At 42.0% G+C, this 18,796-nt stretch overlaps 1 protein-coding gene across 9 annotated transcripts in view; it reads left to right on the top strand.

Annotated features, from left to right (window-relative positions):
* Positions 1-18,796, top strand: part of map7d3 (MAP7 domain containing 3) — a 131,835-nt gene that overhangs the window by 106,566 nt on the left and 6,473 nt on the right. For all 9 annotated transcript variants that reach the window (XM_041195629.1, XM_041195631.1, XM_041195632.1 and 6 more), the window contains 5 exons: positions 9,969-10,080; positions 10,608-10,788; positions 12,047-12,151; positions 16,618-16,671; positions 17,560-17,638. In XM_041195629.1, the coding sequence (XP_041051563.1) occupies positions 9,969-10,080; positions 10,608-10,788; positions 12,047-12,151; positions 16,618-16,671; positions 17,560-17,638 (531 nt within the window). The remainder of the gene's footprint in view (positions 1-9,968; positions 10,081-10,607; positions 10,789-12,046; positions 12,152-16,617; positions 16,672-17,559; positions 17,639-18,796) is intronic.

Raw genomic sequence — 18,796 nt, forward strand, 5'->3', positions numbered from 1 at the left:
TGTGACTGCAGGTGAAGCAGGTTTGGGGTAGTGTTCAAGGAGCCTTAGCTCGTGCAACTGTCCAACAGTTACAAGGTTCTTGCAAACTGTGTGGACAAGAGCAGGGACTGCAGGGAGGATGTGTGAACTGACCACAGCACCGTGGTACAGGAGCCATTCAAGCGGGGGGAGGAAATGGGAATGTAATAGTGATAAGGGACCGTATAATTCAGGGGATAGGTACTGTTCTCTGCAGTCATGAGCATGAGTCCTGAAGGCTGTGTTGCCTGCCCAGTGCCAGGGTTAAGGACATCTCCTCAGGCCTGGAGAGGAACTTGGAGTGGGAGGGGAGGGATCCATTTATCATCATCCATGTTGGTACCAACGACATTGATAGGACTAGAAAGGAGGTTCTGCTGAAAGAATTTGAACAGTTAGGAGCTAAATTAGAAAGCAGGACCTCCAAGGTAATAATCTTGGGATTGCTACCTGAGCCACAGGCAAACTGACATAGGGTAAATAAAATCAAGGAGTTAAATACATGGCTCGGAGATTGGTGTGGGAGGAATGGGTTTCAGTTCATGGGGCACTGGCATCAGTAGCAGGGTAGAAGGGAGCTGTTCCGGTGGGACTGGCTTTACTTGAACCTTGCTGGGACCAGTGCCCTGGTGAACCCAATAACTAGGGCTGTAGAGAGGGCTTTAAACTAAATAGGAGGGGGTGGGGGGAGGGTTCTGAAAAGGGGATACATAGGCTCACAAAGCAAAAGGATATAGCAGCCTTGCAGGGCAGCTAGTTATGTAATGATAACCAGAGTGTGACAGGAAGGGACAGTGTACACAAACATTTTTTTAAAAGCAGCAACTTGGGTCAAAAGGGGAAAAAATGGTAATAAGGCAAAATTAATGGCTTTTTACTTAAATGCATGTAATATTCAGAACAAAATAAATGGATATTAAACATCACAAATGGAGCTTAATGGGTGTGATCTTATAGCCATTACAGAGACATGGTTACAAGGAGATCAAAGCTGGGAACTAAATGTCCAGGGGTATGTGACTTTTCGAAAGGACAGGAAGGGAAGGGTGGTGGGGTAGCTTTGTTAGTACGAGATGGAATAAATACGGTAGCAAGAAAGGATCTTGGATCAGAAGATGTAGAATCATATGGGTGGAGGTAAGAAATAACAAGGGGAAGAAGACACTGGTGGGAGTAGTCTATAGGCCCCCTGACAGAGCTATACAATGGCACAGAGAATAAATCAGGAGCTAATGAGGGTGTGTAAAAAAAAAAAGGCAGTACATTAAACATGGGTGACTTTAATCTTCATGTAGATTGGGAAAATCGAATCGGCAGAGATAGACATGAGCAAGAAATCATAGTGTATTCGGGACAGTTTTTTAGAATAATATGTTGTGAATCCAACCAGGGACCAAGCTATTTTGGATCTGCTAACGTGTAATGAGGCAGGTTTAATAAATGATCTCAGAGTAAAGGATTCCCTAGGAAACAGTGACCATAATGTGGTAGAATTTAGCATTCAGTTTGAGAGTGAGAAACTTGGGTCAGAAACAACTATGCTAAACTTAAATAAGGATGATTACAATGGAATGAGGACAGAGTTGGCTGGAGTGGACTGGGAAAGCAGTTTAGCAGAAAAGACAGTTGCTGAACAATGGCAAACATTTAAGAAAATAGTTCATTACTCTCAACAAAGATATATCTCAGCGAGGAAGAAGAATTCAAGGAAGGGGATAAACCAACCCTGGTTAACCAAGGAAGTTAAGGATAGTATCAAATTGAAAGAAAAAACATACAATGTGGCAAAGATTAGTGGTAAGCCAGAGGATTGAGAGAGTTTTAAAAACCAACAAAAGATAACCAAAAAATTATAGAGGGAGCAAGTAAACTTTGAGGGTAAACTAGCAAGTAATATAAAAACGGACTGTAAGAGCTTCTTTAAATATATAAAAAGGAAGAGAGAGGCCAAAGTGAACATAGGCTTCTTGGAGAATGAAGCTGAGGAGATAATAATGAGGAACCAGGAAATGACAGAGGAGTTGAATAAATGCTTTGTTTCATTCTTCACAGTAGAAGACACTAATAGCATTCCAAAAATACTAAATAATCAAGGGGCAAAGCGTGGGGGAAGAAATAAATACAATAACTATCACTAGAGAAAAAGTACTAGGGAAACTAATGGGGCTAAAGACCGATAAGTCCCTTGGACCTGATGGGTTGCATCCTAGGATATTAAAGGAAGTAGCTACAGAGGTAGTGGATGCACTGGTAGTAATCTTCCAAGAATCCTTAGATTCTGGCAAAGCCCCAGGGGATTGGAGAACGGCCAATGTAACACCCTTATTCAAAAAGGGGGGGGAGATAAAAAAACAGGTAGCTATAGGCCAGGTAGCTTAACATATGTCATTGGGAAAATGTTGGAGTCTAATATAAAGGATGTAATAGCAGAGCATTTAGAAATACATAATATAATCAAGCAGAGTCAGCATGGCTTCATGAAGAGGAAATCATGCCTGACAAATTTATTAGAATTCTTTGAGGAGGTAACGATTAGGATAGATAAAGGGGAACCAGTAGACATAATATATTTGTATTTCTAAAAGGCATTCGATAAGGTACAGTACTTAAGGCTACTTAACGCGATAAGAGCCCATGATGTTGGGGGTAGTATATTAGCATGGATAGAAGATTGGCTAACTAATAGAAGACAGAGAGTTGGGACAAGGTGGGCATTTTCAGGTTGGCAACCTCTAACTAGTGGAGTGCCACAGGGATCAGTGCTGGGGCTTCAATGATTTACAATATGTATTAATGACCTAGATGATGGAGGTGAATGTACTATCACCAAGTTTGCAGACGACACAAAAATAGGTGGGAAGGCAAGTAGTGAGGATGACACAAAGAGTCTACAGAGGGATATAGACAGATTAAGTGAGTGGGCAAAAACTTGGCAGGTGGAATATAATGTGGGAAAATGTGAGTTTATGCACTTTGGCAGGAAGAATAGAGGAGCTGAATATTATTTAAATGGAGAAAGACTGAAGAAAGCTGCAGCACAGAGGGATTTGGGGGTCCTCGTGCATGAAACCCAAAAAGCTAACATACAAGTTCAGCAGGTAATAGGGAAGGCAAATGGAAAGTTGGCCTTTATTTCAAAGGGAATGGAGTGTAAAAATAGGGAAGTATTGCTAAAACTATACAAAGCACTAGTTAGACCACACCTAGAATCCTGTGAACAATTTGGTCCCCTTATCTAAGGAAAGATGTACTGGCATTGAGAGGCAGTCCAGAGAAGATTCACTAGTTAATCCCGGGAATGGAGGGATTTTTTTATGAGGAGAGGTTGAGTAGGTTGGGCCTGTACTCATTGGAGTTTAGAAGAATGAGAGGTGATCTTATTGAAACATATAAGATTCTTAGGGGGCTTTGACAGTGTAGATGCTGAGAGGTTGTTTCCCCTTGTGGGAGAGTCTATGATCAGAGGGCTTAATCTCAGAGTGAGGGGGTGTCCATTTAAAACAGAGATGAGGTGGAATTTCTTCTCTGAGGGTATCTCTGAGGGAATTCTTCACCACAGAGGACTGTAGAGGCTGGGTCATTAAGTATATTCAAGGCTGAGGTAGTCAGATTTTTAATCAGTAAGGGAATCAAGGGTTACAAGGGAAAGGGATGAAAGTGGGGTTGAGGATTATCAGTTCAACCATGATCTCATTGAATGGCAGAGCAGACTAGATGGGCCAAATGGCCTACCTCTGCCCTTACATCTTTTGGCCTAAGTTTAAAGATCCAGATTGTATTTTAACGGCATGATGAGGGGCTAGGTGGTAGGGTGAGGGGGTTGATAGTTCAGGTCGGGAGGGTAGTCAAGTCAAGCCAGGTTGTGAGGGTAGTAGGGTCGGGGGTAGTTGGGTGGGTTGGGGGTCTAGTCAGGTTACGGGAGGCGGTCAGGTGGGTGACTGGGGGGGTCAGCCGTGGCGTTGCCGGGTGCTAGACTCGGCTTTCACCTGTCTAACATTTCCTGCCCCAAACCTGCGACTCTTAGCTCAGCCGGAGACATACGTGCAAGGTCCAGGGGAACAGAGAAATTGCCCATTAGAAGTTGAAATTTCTCGACCATTCCTACGAAGATCCAAGTGTCAGGACTTCCACAGAGTCCTTACTCACATCTTCAGTCATACATGAGGTCTCCCATGACCTGGAGACCAGAAGATTTTGTTTGCTAACTCTGCATTGTTTAACCTGTTAGATGCTGCTTAGCACTCCTCAAAGAACACAAGAAATAGAAGCAGGAATAAACCACACAGCCCATCGAGCCTGCTCAGCCATGCAATGCAATCATGGCTGATCTTGGGCTTCAACTCCACTTTCCTATTCACTCTCCATATCCCTTAATTTCCAGAGACACCAGAAATCTGTCCCTCCCAGCCTTAAATGATTCAACGATGGAGCATCCACAATGCTCTGGGATAGAGAATTCCAAATATTCACAACCCTGTGAGTGAAGAAATTTCTCCTCATCTCAGTTTTAAATGATCCACCCCTTATCCTGAGACTGTGCCCCCATGTTCTAGATACCCCGACCAGCAGAAGCAGTCTCTCAGAATTGACCCTGTTGAGCCTCTTCAGAAGCCTTGTATGTCTCAATGAGATCGCCTCTCATTCTTTTAAACTCGAGAGAATACAGGCCCAGTTTACTCAGCCTCTCATATGACAACCCCCTCACTCCAGACACCAATCTAGTGAACCTTCGCTGTACTGCATGCAGTGTAAGTATATCCTTTCTTAAATATGGAAACCAAAACTGCACACAATATTCCAGATGTGGTTTCACCAAAACCTTGTACAATTGTAGCAAGACCCCTTTATTCCTCCTCACCTCATTGTTGGAAATATATTGTTACAAAGTGGATCTTGCCTAAGAATAAAGAGCTTACAGTACTTTCCCAGCACTAAAATTCCCCTTTTTTGTGTGCATAATATTGTTTATGTGTATTGAGGAATACTCCAACATAAGCCCCGTCTTGATCAAGTATTTGGTTTATCCTTGGGCCTCTTGGGTGAGCTTTCCAGTGGCAGTTGCCTGGAGTCGCAACCATTAGATATGGTCACATTGGGACCTTTCCAAAATGGCGGAATTCCACAAACAACCAACTGGTGTACACAGATTGAATTGTGTGTTCCTGAGGATATTTGTAAGCAGAAATGGGGGAAAAGCCAGGGAAGTGGGATTAGAGTATAGAATGATTCAGCACAGAAAGAGACTACTTGGCTCATTGTGCCTCTGCTGGCTCTTTGGAAGAGCCTAAGGGGAAGTGGCCCTTTCCCCACAGCCCTGTAAATTTTTCCCTTTACAGATATATATTCAATGATAAAAACAAAAAACTGCGGATGCTGGAAATCCAAAACAAAAACAGAATTACCTGGAAAAACTCAGCAGGTCTGGCAGCATCTGTTCTGTTGAAGGGTCATGAGGACTCGAAATGTCAACTCTTTTTTCTTCTCCGCCAATGCTGCCAGACCTGCTGAGTTTTTCCAGGTAATTCTGTTTTTGTTTTATATATCCAATGACCTTCTGAAAGTTACTGTTGTGGCAATTTCTGTCATTTAGTGGAATTCTGATTTTTGGATAATGAAATCCTGCTCTTTAAATTTTTTTCCAACCTCCCCTTCCCCTTGGCAACATCCAGTGCGGCCGTAGCTGGGAGGAGAGAATCTCAGCCTGGGAAATCTCTGCCAACAACGAGACTGGGAGCAAGCTCGGTGGAGCTGCTACTCGTCCCACCAGGCAGGCATGTTGTGTTGGCTGCTTGGTGGAGCTGTGGGGGGCTCAGCAGGGTCCGGGACAGAGGGTAGTGGGAGCAGTGGGGCCCGAGTCTGATGTAGAAATCTTTTCTTCGATGGAAGACTTGGAAACAGCAGCTGCAGAAGGTGCAAATGAAGTTATCAAAACTGGAAATTCCCAAGCTTAGTGAGGTAGATTCTGCAGTTTGCATTATTTATTGATTTGTGAAGAGAGTGAGATGTTTAAACTTGTGCACCACAAGGAAATGTGTGACTTCCAATCTTCAAAAAAACCGGACAGAATTCTTCACTGCGTTTAAAAAAAATCACAAGTCACAAGCATTTTTTCATTATTCAGTAAGATGTCATGCTGTAGTTAGCTTCAAAATGCAAATGCATTACTTGCCCATTGCAAAAAACAAAAAATGCACAAGATGCAAGGATCTTTCTTAAACAATGCAGCATCGGCATACTGAGAATCAAACGTGCAGTTATTGTGAAAAGTGTCATTTGTTAACCAAAGTACTTTCATGAAATAGTCTCAGAACAACCTTGTTTAGAATAATTACTGTTCTAAAATTAATTTGACAGTTTGCCCGGCTAGTAATTCAGACTGGTACGTTTTTTGTTTATAATATGAGCTCTTCATTGACTCAAGTCCGAACAAGTTCTTGAAAAATAGGATAAAGCTGACATGCTAAAGGATTTGCTTTGATACAGTATATCTAGCTACCGAGTTGGGGGAGCAGTGGAGTCTTAGCTGATTATCATGAATCGCTGCCAGTTTTCAGTCATGGTGGCCTGACCATGAAGGAGCCTGTGGAACTCTAGGCTCCTCGGTGTTGCTGTAAGACTGTTGGAAAGGCTGATTGAATGGGTTGGGAAGAGGGGCTGCTGAGTGTGTGTGTGTGATGGGCAACAGAGGCCGATTTAAAATGTCTGTGTGTGGGATGTGGTGGAGGGGAGAGGGACTTCACTGAGTCTTCAGTCACCAGGGAATATGGAGAGTTTGGCTGAAACCTATATGAATATATAAAATAATGGGCTGTGACTTCCAGGCTCCCCAGCATCAGACTGGGGGGGAGCCCCAAAAGTGTGTTGGGGAACTCTCTTGGAACTTCCCAGGTAAGGGTTTGCACAGCAATTGTCCAGAACAGCAAACTTCCTCTAGGCAACTGCCCTGTGCTTGGAACCTTCCGAAAATGTAATTTAAATTGCAAGCATCAAATGGTTCTGACTGTGACACAAATACCCAGAAAATGTTAGAAGAATTAAAACCTCTTCTAACTTCTGTGTAACTATTGTAAAGACCCAAACCAACACCCCCACCCCCCCAACTTGACTCACCCCCGCACTGATTTTCCCCTGAGTCGAAAAGTCGAGCAAGACAGGCATAAATGAAATTTAGTGTAAGTAATTGGGCACAGAGTGACAGTCTGACACAGATTGCCACTCTGAGGAAGTTACGGCCCAATATTTTTGCAAAGTACTTTAAAAACACGGATTTTCATATTTATATGATGTAATACATGAGCTTTAAGAATTATTTACTGAATGTTACTATGCTGCTTTATTGCTATTTTGTTTTTGCTGGCATCAGGGGTCATGTTAATTTTCAAGAGCTTTTTTAATATATTTCATTCATGGAATGTGGGCATCGCTGGCAAGGCCAGCCTTTGCACATCCCTAATTGCCCATGAGAAGGTGATGGTGAGTTAAAAAAGGAAAATAGTTTGTGAAGCACTGCCATAGTCTTTTGCTTCGCTTCACATTTACATAATCCAGCAAGGCCATGTCCTGTGGTTAGTATGGACTTCATCCTATATTATATGCACTAACTGCATTGAATGCTGAAATTCTAAGGTCACTTCAGTGATTTGATGCAAATGCATTGGTCCAGTGTCTTGATGGTAATAGGAGATAAAGCTACTGTTTCTACCCACTTGAAGTCTAATAATTCCAACCATTTGAAGCGGTCTAGAAGCATTTGCATTTATTACAGATCATATAAATAACAGGTTAGAGACTCAGATTGCTGCAGCAAGTAATTCACCTCCTGACTCCCCAAAGCCTGTCCACCATCTACATGGCACAAGTCAGGAGTGTGATGGAATATCCCCCACTTGCCTGGATGAGTGCAGCTCCCACAACACTCAAGAAGCTTGATACCAGCCAAGACAAAGCAGCCCACTTCCACGAACATCCACTCCTTCCACCACCAATGTACAGTAGCAGCAGTGTGTACCATCTACAAGATGCACTACAGGCACTCAACTAGGCTCCTTAGGCAGCACCTTCCAAACCCACAACCACTACCAACTAGAAGAACAAGGGCAGCAGATACATGGGAACACCAAGTTCCTCTCCAAGTCACTCACCATCCTGACTTGGAAATATATCGCCATTCCTTCAGTGTCACTGGGTCAAAATCCTGGAACACACTCCCTAACAGCACTGTGGATGTACCTACACCACATGGACTGCAGCGGTTCAAGAAGGCAGCTCACCACCACCTAGGGATGGGCTATAAGTGCTGGCCTAGCCAGTGACACCCACATCCCATGAATAAATACAAAATAAAACGTGCTGTAATTCCTTGATTCCTTGTCACAAAATGTTTGCAAATGTTTTTGTCTTCAGTAAGTCCTCATCCCTGCTATTGAATCTGCATCCACCACCCTTTCAAGCAGCGTTTCAAGATCACAACAACTTGCAGCATTTAAAAATAAACTTCTAATCTTCCTACAGGATTAGATTAGATAATAGTAGTGGATCAAGTACCAACCTCCACCTGAAATCTCTCAGACTTTTTTCTGTACTGTTTTCTTCATTCTTTCCCAGCAATGTTCACTTTTAGAAAGGATTTCTTTGCATGCTTGTTGATATGAAAGCTGTTGGTGTTGGCTGAGTAATTGGCCTTTGCACAATGATCAACATTTAGTGTATAAAGCCTGTTACTGAATCCACAGCCCCAGGAGTGAGCTTCAGTCCTAAACTGAAAAATAATAACCAGTCATTCAATTTGCCACTTTTACCATCTCTGTAGGGTTAGAAACTTGATGCCAAATTCATGGGCACCCAGAATTTAGCTGAGGAAATTTAAGCTCATTTCACTGACAACCATCCAAGAGGAGACTTTTATTTCATCCAGTCCAATGTTTGAACCCCTTTAACCAAGGATTAAAAATTGTAAACAAAAAGAAAATCAAGCATGGTATGCGCTGAATGGATACCCACAGCATTACAAGTCTGTAAGCCACAAAGATGCATAAGGTTACCGAATGCAACAATTTTGAAAAAGGTAACCTGAGAATACATAGCATTCCAAACAGCCTGTACAATTTCCATTGAATTTGATGTAAGCGGCATTCCAAGATTAAACGTGTGTTTGTCAGGATATTGGTATTAAGTTTGAGTTGCAATAAACACCACAAAATGTGACTAGCAAAATCACTTTTTGTGTAAAATGGCTGAAAATTTAAAACAAAAATTATTGATGTAAGCTTCACTTTGATTCAAAGAGTTTGTATTATTCACACTATAAAACACATTGGCTCAAATCTTCTGTTCTCTAGGGGTTGTACCCCAGAAGTACCCTGGCAGATGTGCTGGGGGGTCCCCTCTCAGAAGTCCCCATGCAAAGACGACACAGGAATTGCCTGGGAAGTTTCATGGGCAATTACCCTGCGTCTAGAACTCTCCAAATCTCTGACTTTAAAGTCGGGGGACTTCAGATGGTCCAATTTACTAAGCAGAATAGATACCCAGGAAAGGTAGAAGGATTAAAAGCAGTTCTAACTCCTGGATACCTATACTACTGACTCCAGGTCCAGTTCAAGGTAAGTAAATAGGAGCAGAGTGGCAATCGGACAGTGATTATCATTTCATGGAAGATTCTGTCCATTAAGCCTACTCAATGCATGCTGGTATTTTGTGTACAGCCAATGGTCCTTCAAAATTTTTTTCATTGTTTGCAGCTTGTTTATTTCTTTACTTCAATGCAAGGCACCTTTAAATTCTTTGGTGTGGCTGCACACACACTTTATTTTACAGGGGACAACTTGCGAGGGACCTTCACAATTGATGCAGCTTAGAGTGAAAATTACTTAGCAACTGCAGTTAAGTACAGGTTCTGTCAGTCCTTCATTTGCTGTTGCTACTTTGACTTACTATTAACAATATTGCAGGGACCACATCTGCTGAGGAAGCTGCCAAAATCTTGGCTGAGAACAGGCGTCTGGCACGTGAACAAAAGGAGCGTGAGGAGCAGGAGAAACTTCTGCTAGAAGAAGCTGAGAGGTAAGCAGAGCCTAGGAGACTGCGACAAACATTTCTATAAAAATGCAGGCTGCTTTGAAGTGGCATATCTTGCATTTTAGATTTAAGTCATGCAGTCAGGAAACTGGAATTGTTTCAGCGATTTGAATTTGCATACCTGATGAGATTAACGCCTTTTCTATCACATCAACTTTCAGGGAACAGCTGGGAACGAGATCACTAAAAGAATGAATGCAGAGGTTTTGTAGCAAACATTTTGCAGTGTTATTAGAATGTGGGATGCTTTGCCTCAGGTGGTTGTTACAGCTGAGTCTCACCTTTTAAAGGAGTCTCAGTACGTATTTGAAATGGAAGATTGTGGAAGGATGCAGATTAATGAGATTGAGTTGAGCTAGCATTGACGTGCTGAATGGCAGCCTCCTGTGCTGTGTTTTCTGTGACTCTGTGAATTGTGGGGAGGAATGATTTCTCAGATCCTGTTTGTATTTGGGAGACAGAGAAAACATGGTCTTTAAAACTCACCACAGAGGATTGTGCTTTCCTTAAAGGTGCATGAAAGAAGAGCTGAAAAAGAAAGAAGCTGAAGAGGGCATTCGCAGGGAAGAAGCAGCGCGTATGGAAGAAGAAGAGAGAAAACTTGCAGAAGAGGAGAATCAAAGAAAAACTGAAGAGGAAAGGATTTGTAGAGAGCAAGAAGAGAAAGAACGTTTAGCAGATCTGCAACTCCAGGTCAGAGTTTACAGTTGGCAGTGAAATTCAGCTTTGTGTGGGTATGTTCTGAAACATCACTTTTAAAGCTTGGAGAACTGACAAAACACCCAGTGTATGTAAAAACTCTTTCTCTTTGACCCCTAATTAAGATGCTAAAGCTGATTTTCTGTTGCAAGGGCATCAATTTTTGTTGTACGTGGGTTCACAGAATTTTAATGGCACAGAAGGAGGCCATTCAGCCCACCATGTTGGCACCGGCTCTCCAAATGAGCATTAGGACCTAGCGCCGTTGCCCAGCTTTTTCCCCATACCCCTGCACCTTGTTTCTATTCAAATGATCATCTAATGCCCTCTTGAATGCCTCAATTGAACCTGTCTCCACCACACTTCAGGCAGTGCATTCCAGAGCTGAACCACTCGTTGTGTGAATAAGTTTTTTTTCTCACATTACATTTGCTTCTTTTGCAAATCACTTCAAAAATCTGTGCTGTCTCGTTCTTGACCCTTTTACAAGCGGGAACAGCTTCTCCCCATCTACTCTGTCCAGCCTGCTCATGATTTTGAACATCTCTATCAAATCTCCTCTCAGCCTTCCTCTGTCCAAGGAGAACACAACCTCTCCAATCTATCCTCATAGCTGAAGCTTCTAATCCCTGGAACAATCATTGTAAACCTCTTCTGCACTCTCTCCAATGTGTTCAGATCTTTCCTACAATATAGTGCCTAGAGCTGTACACAGTATTCCAGCTGAGGTCTAACGAGTGTCTTATATCAATTTAGTATCACCTCCCTGCTCTTGTACTCTATGCCCCTATTAATAAAGCCCCGGATACTATATGCTTTATTAACTGCTCTCTCCACCTGTCCTGCCATCTCCAATGAAAAAGTTCTTTTAAATGCAGAAGATTACACCTGTCACCACAAGTAAATTTTTAGTGGAATGAATCTATTTCAGAAGTCACTCTTTTAAAAAAAGAAACTGCAAAGTGGAATAGTTTACTCAAGATTTGTAGAATATTGCAAATTGTGTGCCCTTAAAGCCCATGTACGTACTCTGGAGAATTCAGTTTTCTATGGGAGGGTGTATATTAACCAGTGTATTGTTTTGCCCTCTTTGAGGGTAAGATGTAATTTTAACTGATACTAAAACCTGCTGTGTTGAGAAGACAGTTAAGAGAATGCAACAGCCTGATGATGCAAGCTGGATATTGCACTAACCTCCAACATAGTGGCTACGAAATTGTGCTTAAAGGTGAACACTGAGTCTGTGTTTCAGAGAGAAGAGGCCGAGGCAAAAGCTTTGGAAGAAGCTGAACGGCAGAGACTGGAACGAGAACGAATCACGCAGCAGAATCAGAAGGAACGTCTCGAGAGAAAGAAGGTGTGATCTTAACTAACTCTGTATTATGACACAGCCAATGGTAAAGGCTGAGTTGTTCAAATCCCAGAGGGAAATTTGAAATATCTGTCATAACCAATTTTTGCAATTTGTAAGTTTCGAGATGCAGGCTTTGAATTCAGTAGTGGTAAGACCATTGAGTCTCAAAAGGTTTTTTATAAAACTAAACATTTATTAATACAAGAAAGATTGTAAGCACATACATCTGTCTACAAAATTACTACTATAGTAACTACAAAAATTCCCTAATTAATCTGACTCTCAGTTAGGCCCCCAGTAAGGCAACAGTAATGTTTGTTATTGTTAACCTCTTGAGACTCAGTGGTCTTACCACTACTGAATTCAAAGCCTGCATCTCGGAACTTACAAATTGCAAAAATTGGTTATGACAGATGTTTCAAGTTTCCCTCTGGGATTTGAACAACTCAGCCTTTACCATTGGCTGTGTCATTTAAACAGACCCCTGGCAGAGCACACCCTGGACAGTCGCATTCAAAATGAGTTTCTTTCAGCTCTGGGTCCTTGGCAGACAAACTTGAGGCTTACAGGCTGGAGGCTTTAGATGTTAGAATCCCTCCTCCTTATATCAACAGCCTTCTCTTCCTTTATATATATTTTCCTCTTTGAATGCAAATTCTCGTTGTCACTAGGTATTTTTAAAGTTTAAATCTTCTAACAATAGAACCCTTTCATAGTACCCACTTTAAGCTTTAAAAAAAACAGTTTCTGAGCTTCACCTGGTTAGATGTAATATTTCACCCGCTCTTTTGAATGATCTATTTAAAAATGCAAATTGCTCCCTTTACACCTCACCTTCTATTTCCCTATGTTTATCTAATTACCATTTCAAACCTACTTCTCTTCTACACATCAAAGCCTCTAGACCAGCTGTCTTTAATCCAATTAAGATAGACATACATACACACACGCACACACACACACAGGTACCACTAAACTGTGATAAAAACAAAAAAACTGCGGATGCTGGAAATCCAAAACAAAAACAGAATTACCTGGAAAAACTCAGCAGGTCTGGCAGCATCGGCGGAGAAGAAAAGAGTTGACATTTCGAGTCCTCATGACCCTTCGACAGACCTAGTTCTGTCGAAGGGTCATGAGGACTCGAAACGTCAACTCTTTTCTTCTCCGCCGATGCTGCCAGACCTGCTGAGTTTTTCCAGGTAATTCTGTTTTTTTTTTTACCACTAAACTGTGCTTAAAATAATTTCCAATAACAGAATTATTATATCTTCTTTACACTCTGATAATTGAAAGACCAAGACATGTTGTACAAGAAAGCCACAAGCCTAAAGTGTAGGAGGAGGATGATGCAAGTACAATTGGGAAACATCCAGCTTGGGCTTTAAAAGTCTGGAGTTTGTAGGAGGAAGAGTAAATGAAGGGCGGATAATTGTAAAGCATTGGAAAGAATGAGGAAGTACAGGCAATATAATCTCACACACAGGATGTTGGGAAGGTGAACAATGTGTCTGTGCATGGCGCTGTGCCCTAGGCAGATTCATACTCCAGACTAGCTCATTCCAACAAGGCCAAATAGTTGGGAAACAAAATTCAGGGTTCCTTAGATGACAAGTGAGGCAGAAAATATGATGAACAAAAAAAGAGAATGTATGATGCATGTCAGGTGAGCTTTCCAGCTAGAGTCATGCCAAATACAATAAGTTGAGCGGGGAGGTGAAGAGGAAAATAGACTGGTAAATAGAGAATAAAAATATAGGATGGCAGCCTGACCAGAGTGCTGACAAAATATCAGTAGAAGCAGAGATGGTCGAGGTAATGGAAAATTGATAAGCAGGACATTCTGGAAAGCTTGGCTATGTTAAGAGTGGATAAGTTGCCCGGTCTGGAAGGCCTTTGTGCCAGGTTATTAAAGGAAATGGAGACAGCAGAAGGGCTTGTCATAATCTTCCAATCTTCCCTAGGCTCCAGGGAGGTACCAGAGGATTGGAGAGCCTTAAATGTGAAACTGCTGTTCGAGAAAGGGTGTTAGGACAATCCTAGCAAGTACAGCCTGGTTAGTTTAATATCAGTGGTGGGTGAGGTTTTAGAAACAATAATCGAGGGGGAAAATTTCAACAGGCACTTGGAGAGATTGAGTTAATTGAGGAGAGCCAGCACGGATTTGTACAAGGCACATTGTGCTTGATGAACCTAATTGAATTTACTGATGCTGTAACAGGGAAGGTTGATGAGAGCAATCTAGTGGATGTTGTCTATATGGATTTCAAGGAAACATTTGACAGCCACATCAAAGGTTGATTAATAAAATTGAAGCCCATGGAATTAGGAGTCAGTGTCAGATTGGATAAAAATTGGCTTAAGTACAGAAAACGTGGAGTGGTAAATGGTTATTTCTCAGACTGGAGGATGGTAGACCGTGGTGTTCCCAATGGGTCAGTGCTAGGACCACTGCTTCTTTTGCAAAAATACATGACTTGGATATTGGAATACGGAATAAAATTTCACCATACTTTAGGAAGGATGAGAGAGCTCTTGAGAAGGTAAAGAAGATTTACCAGAATGGTTTCAGGGACAAGAAATTTTAGTCACAAGATTAGGTTGGAAAGGCTGGGGTTGTTCTCCTTGGAGTAAAGGAGATTGAGGGGAGATTTGATAGAGGTGTACAAGATTATGACAGGTTTAGTTAATGTAGACAGATAAAAGCTAAATAATTAACTGATGATACAAGGACTAGAGGACACATGTTAATGCAATGAATGAAATCAAGCAGAGTCAGCATGGTTTTGTGAAAGATAATTGATGTTTGATTAATTCATTAGAGCTCTTTGAGGAAGTAACAAGCAATGTGGATAAAGGGGAACCTGTAGATGTGGTTACTTTGATTCAGGGGGGAGATGTTGGCAAAGTGGTAACATCACTGGACTAGTAATCCAGATTCCCAGGCTAATTCTCTAGGGACACGGGTTCAAATCCCACCATGGCAGCTGGAAGGAATTTAAATTCAATTAATAAAGTCTGAAATTGAAAGCTAGCCTCAGTAATAGTGACCATGAAGCTATCATTGATTGTCATAAAAACCCATCACTAATGTCCTTCCTGTAGGGAAGGAAATCTGTTGCCCTTAAATGGCCTACATATGCCTCCAGACCCACAGCAATGTGGTTGGCTCATAACTACCCTCTGAATGGCCTAGCAAGCCACTCAATTCAAGGGCAGTTAGGGATGGGCAACAATTGCTGGCATTGCCAGCAGCACCCACATCCCATGAAAAGAATAAATTTTAAAAATGGGCAAGATACCACATCAAAGGTTACTACACAAAATAAGAGCTTAGGGGAAGACATGTTAGCATGGGTAGAGGATTGGTTAGCAAACAGGAAATGGAGAGGAGGAATAAATGGGTCATTTTTGAGGTGCCAAGATGTTACTAGTGGAGTGCCGCAGAGTGCTGGGGCCTCAACTATTTACAATTTACATCAATGACTTAGATGTAGGGACTGAATGTATGATTGTTAAATTTGCTGATGACACAAAGATAATAAGAGAGTAAGTTGTGAAGAGGACATAGAGTGTAAAGGGGGACAGGTTAAGTGAGTGGGCAAAAATTTGACAGATGGAGTATAATGTGGGAAAATGTGAACTTGTCCACTTTGGCAGGAAGAATAGAAAAGCAGCAAATTATTTAAATGGAGGGAGATTGCAGAACTCTGAGGTACAGAGGGATCTGGCTGTCCTGGTGCATAAATCACAAAGTTAGTATGTAGGCACAGCAAGTGATTCGGAAGGCAAATGGAATGTTGTCCTTTATTGCAAAGGGAATGGAAAAGCACTGACAAGGGTGTCAACACGTACAGGGGGTAGACAAGAAAGTGGAGTTAAGGCAGCAATCCGGTCAGCTATGATCTTATCGAATGGCTGCCTATGAGAGCAGTGGAATGGGAGAAGATCAGTGATTTCAAAAAGTGGTTGGTTGGATACATGAGGGAAATAAACTTGCAGGGTTACAGGGAGAGCATGGAGGAGTGGACTGCTCTCCAGAGTGCCTGCATGGAATCAATGGGGCAAATGGCCCCCTCCTGGGCCAAAATAACACCAGTTGAACAGCTCTTTCAAGTTGTAGGCATATGGGCTGGAAGGCCTCCTTCTGTCCTATATCATTCTATGTTATAACCTCGCTGGTTGGTTTGAAGATGCTTAAATATAGTGATGGATTTTAATACAAATGATTAAAGCAGCTTTAACTCTTAGTAACTATGGTTTTATGGGATCATAGCTTCAAGCATGAAAAGGAAATAGTTTAGCCTGTCAGCTGGAACAGGTCCAGCTTGGATATTAGTGTTACTGCCTGCAAACTTTCAGATTCTTCCATATTTGTAACATGTGTTTCTTTTGGACCAATGAGTTTGAATGTTTTTATGCAAATTCCTGGCGTCTCACACACGAAAATGCTTTCCTATAATTAACAGAGAATAGCAGAGATTATGAAGAGAACACGGATGCCTGGCCAAGGTGAATCAAAGGTAAGGAACTTTGAGCTGTTTTGTGCTTCTAGCACCATTTCTCAAAGCTTTAACGATTTTCCATGCTAACTGCTGCCCTCCAAACAGTAATCGGGAACTGAAGGTAAGTGTCCAACTTGTTCTTTGGTTTTGATTGTCGTTGGGATTCCTGGCCGTACTGCTGTGTCCTTGGCCAGTACATCATATTATCAGGAGCTATGTGCTTAATGATACAGCTAAAGCTTTCTCACACTAAGCAAGTGACCATGGCAAACCCATGCACTGCAAAAAGTTTTGACTGGCTGAAAGTGTGAATGAAGATGAGAGAAACACACACACACACACACACACGTGACAAAATTTCACCTTCTGATTTGGGTTCAGGGAGTTGGGATAAAATTGAAACATTAGAACATTGTCCTTGAAGCTGGAATACATCCCAGTGATAAGCTTCTCAACTCTAAGCGTGTGAAGCATTTATTGAGAAGGCCAGGACTTGAATTATACAAATATGTGACAAGTCCATCGCCGCGGCGTCCGAGCCCCATCACCATGGCGCCCATCGCGGCGAGTCCATAAGGAAACAGGCCTCCAAGGAAACAGAAGATGAATGGGTTGGATTTTTGAACCAATTGTTTTGCCAATTCTTTTCCAGTGAAAATCTGGAATTGCCTCCCCTTAAAGCTAACAGGTTGGGGAGTTAATTGAAAATTTCCAAATAGAGATTGATGAATTTTTGTTCGGCCAGAGTATTGTGGGCTACCGAACCAAGGCCCGTGGATGGAGTTAACGTACAGATCAGCCGCGATCTAATTGAAATGCGGAATGGGGTCAACGGGGTGAACGGCCGTGTGAATTCTTAGATCTTGCATAAAGAATGTTCATTTGGTAACCCTCCTGTTTACACAGGGGGCTGGAAGGTCAGATAGTGGTGTGGCTGAAGAAAGTAGTGAGGATGAACCCAGGAACGAGGATGCGGATGAAGTGGGTGAGTGACTTGGAGCATGTTTTACAATTGGGTTGATGCTGGCCCCATACTGAGTCCCTCTGCAAATACTGACACCCCTGAATACTCATCCCTCCATAACTCCAGCAGGAGAGGTTTGTGTTCTAAAGGAAAAGTGATATTGATGCAAAATAAAACCTATTGAATAGACAGCTCCAGAATTAATATGCTGGTAAATCAGTGTGTGAAAACATGATTATTTTTGTGGTCTCCAGTTTGAAAACTGATTTGTCAAACTTTTTTTAGTGCGGCCTCTTAAACACGACCTAAAAAAATTCCATGAAATGGGGAAACACTGGGCCTTAATTTGCAGCCAAATGCAGAACAGGTTTTTTGTTTATTCTTTTATGGGATGTGGGCGTCGCTGGCTAGGCTCCAATTGTTGCCCATCTCTAATTGCCCTTGAACTGAGGGATATCGTGATGAATTTGAACTGTAGGCCATTTCAGAAGGCAGTTAAGAGTCAACCACATTGCTGTGGATCTGGAGTCACATGTGGGCCAGACCGGGTAATGACTGCATCAGTGAACCAGATGGAAATTATTTCACTGCGGCTGAATAAATGTCCTATATTTTAATAAATCTGTTTCTCTCCCCCAAGTAAGGAAAGGATTAATTATCATTTCAGTGCTCACATTGAAAACTAAATTCTCATGCTTGTTCTCTTTGTGACCCTGCTCCTCCGTCTCTTTAAAACCTCCAGTCACCTGACAACCCTCCTTTCCCCAAACTCCCATATCTGATTCCAGCCACTTGTGCAGCAATTCCTCCTGCCCCCACCTTTCACCCTGACATTCAGCACATGATTTCAGATGCTTAGGCCCAGCTCTGCAATTACCTCCAGGAATACCTCTCTTCTTTTCCACATTTAAAACCCAGTTCTTTGATCAAGTTACCCTCCTAATCTCTGCTCCTTTGACTTGACATTAGTTTCCCTCATACCTCTGATATGAATTGGAAAATGTTTCTACATGTTAAACTACCAATTGTACTGTCTTACTGCATCCTGTATATAAACAGCACTACAGGAAAACTATGTTATCAGTAATGCTCTTGGTGATCTTTGATTTGAAGTAATCCAAGGAGGAAGCTGCAACTATCAGAATAACGGCTTAATTTCTCCCTAATGATTTGTATATT

Source organism: Carcharodon carcharias, chromosome 9, assembly GCF_017639515.1.
Source record: "Carcharodon carcharias isolate sCarCar2 chromosome 9, sCarCar2.pri, whole genome shotgun sequence".
NCBI classification, from domain to species: domain Eukaryota; kingdom Metazoa; phylum Chordata; class Chondrichthyes; order Lamniformes; family Lamnidae; genus Carcharodon; species Carcharodon carcharias.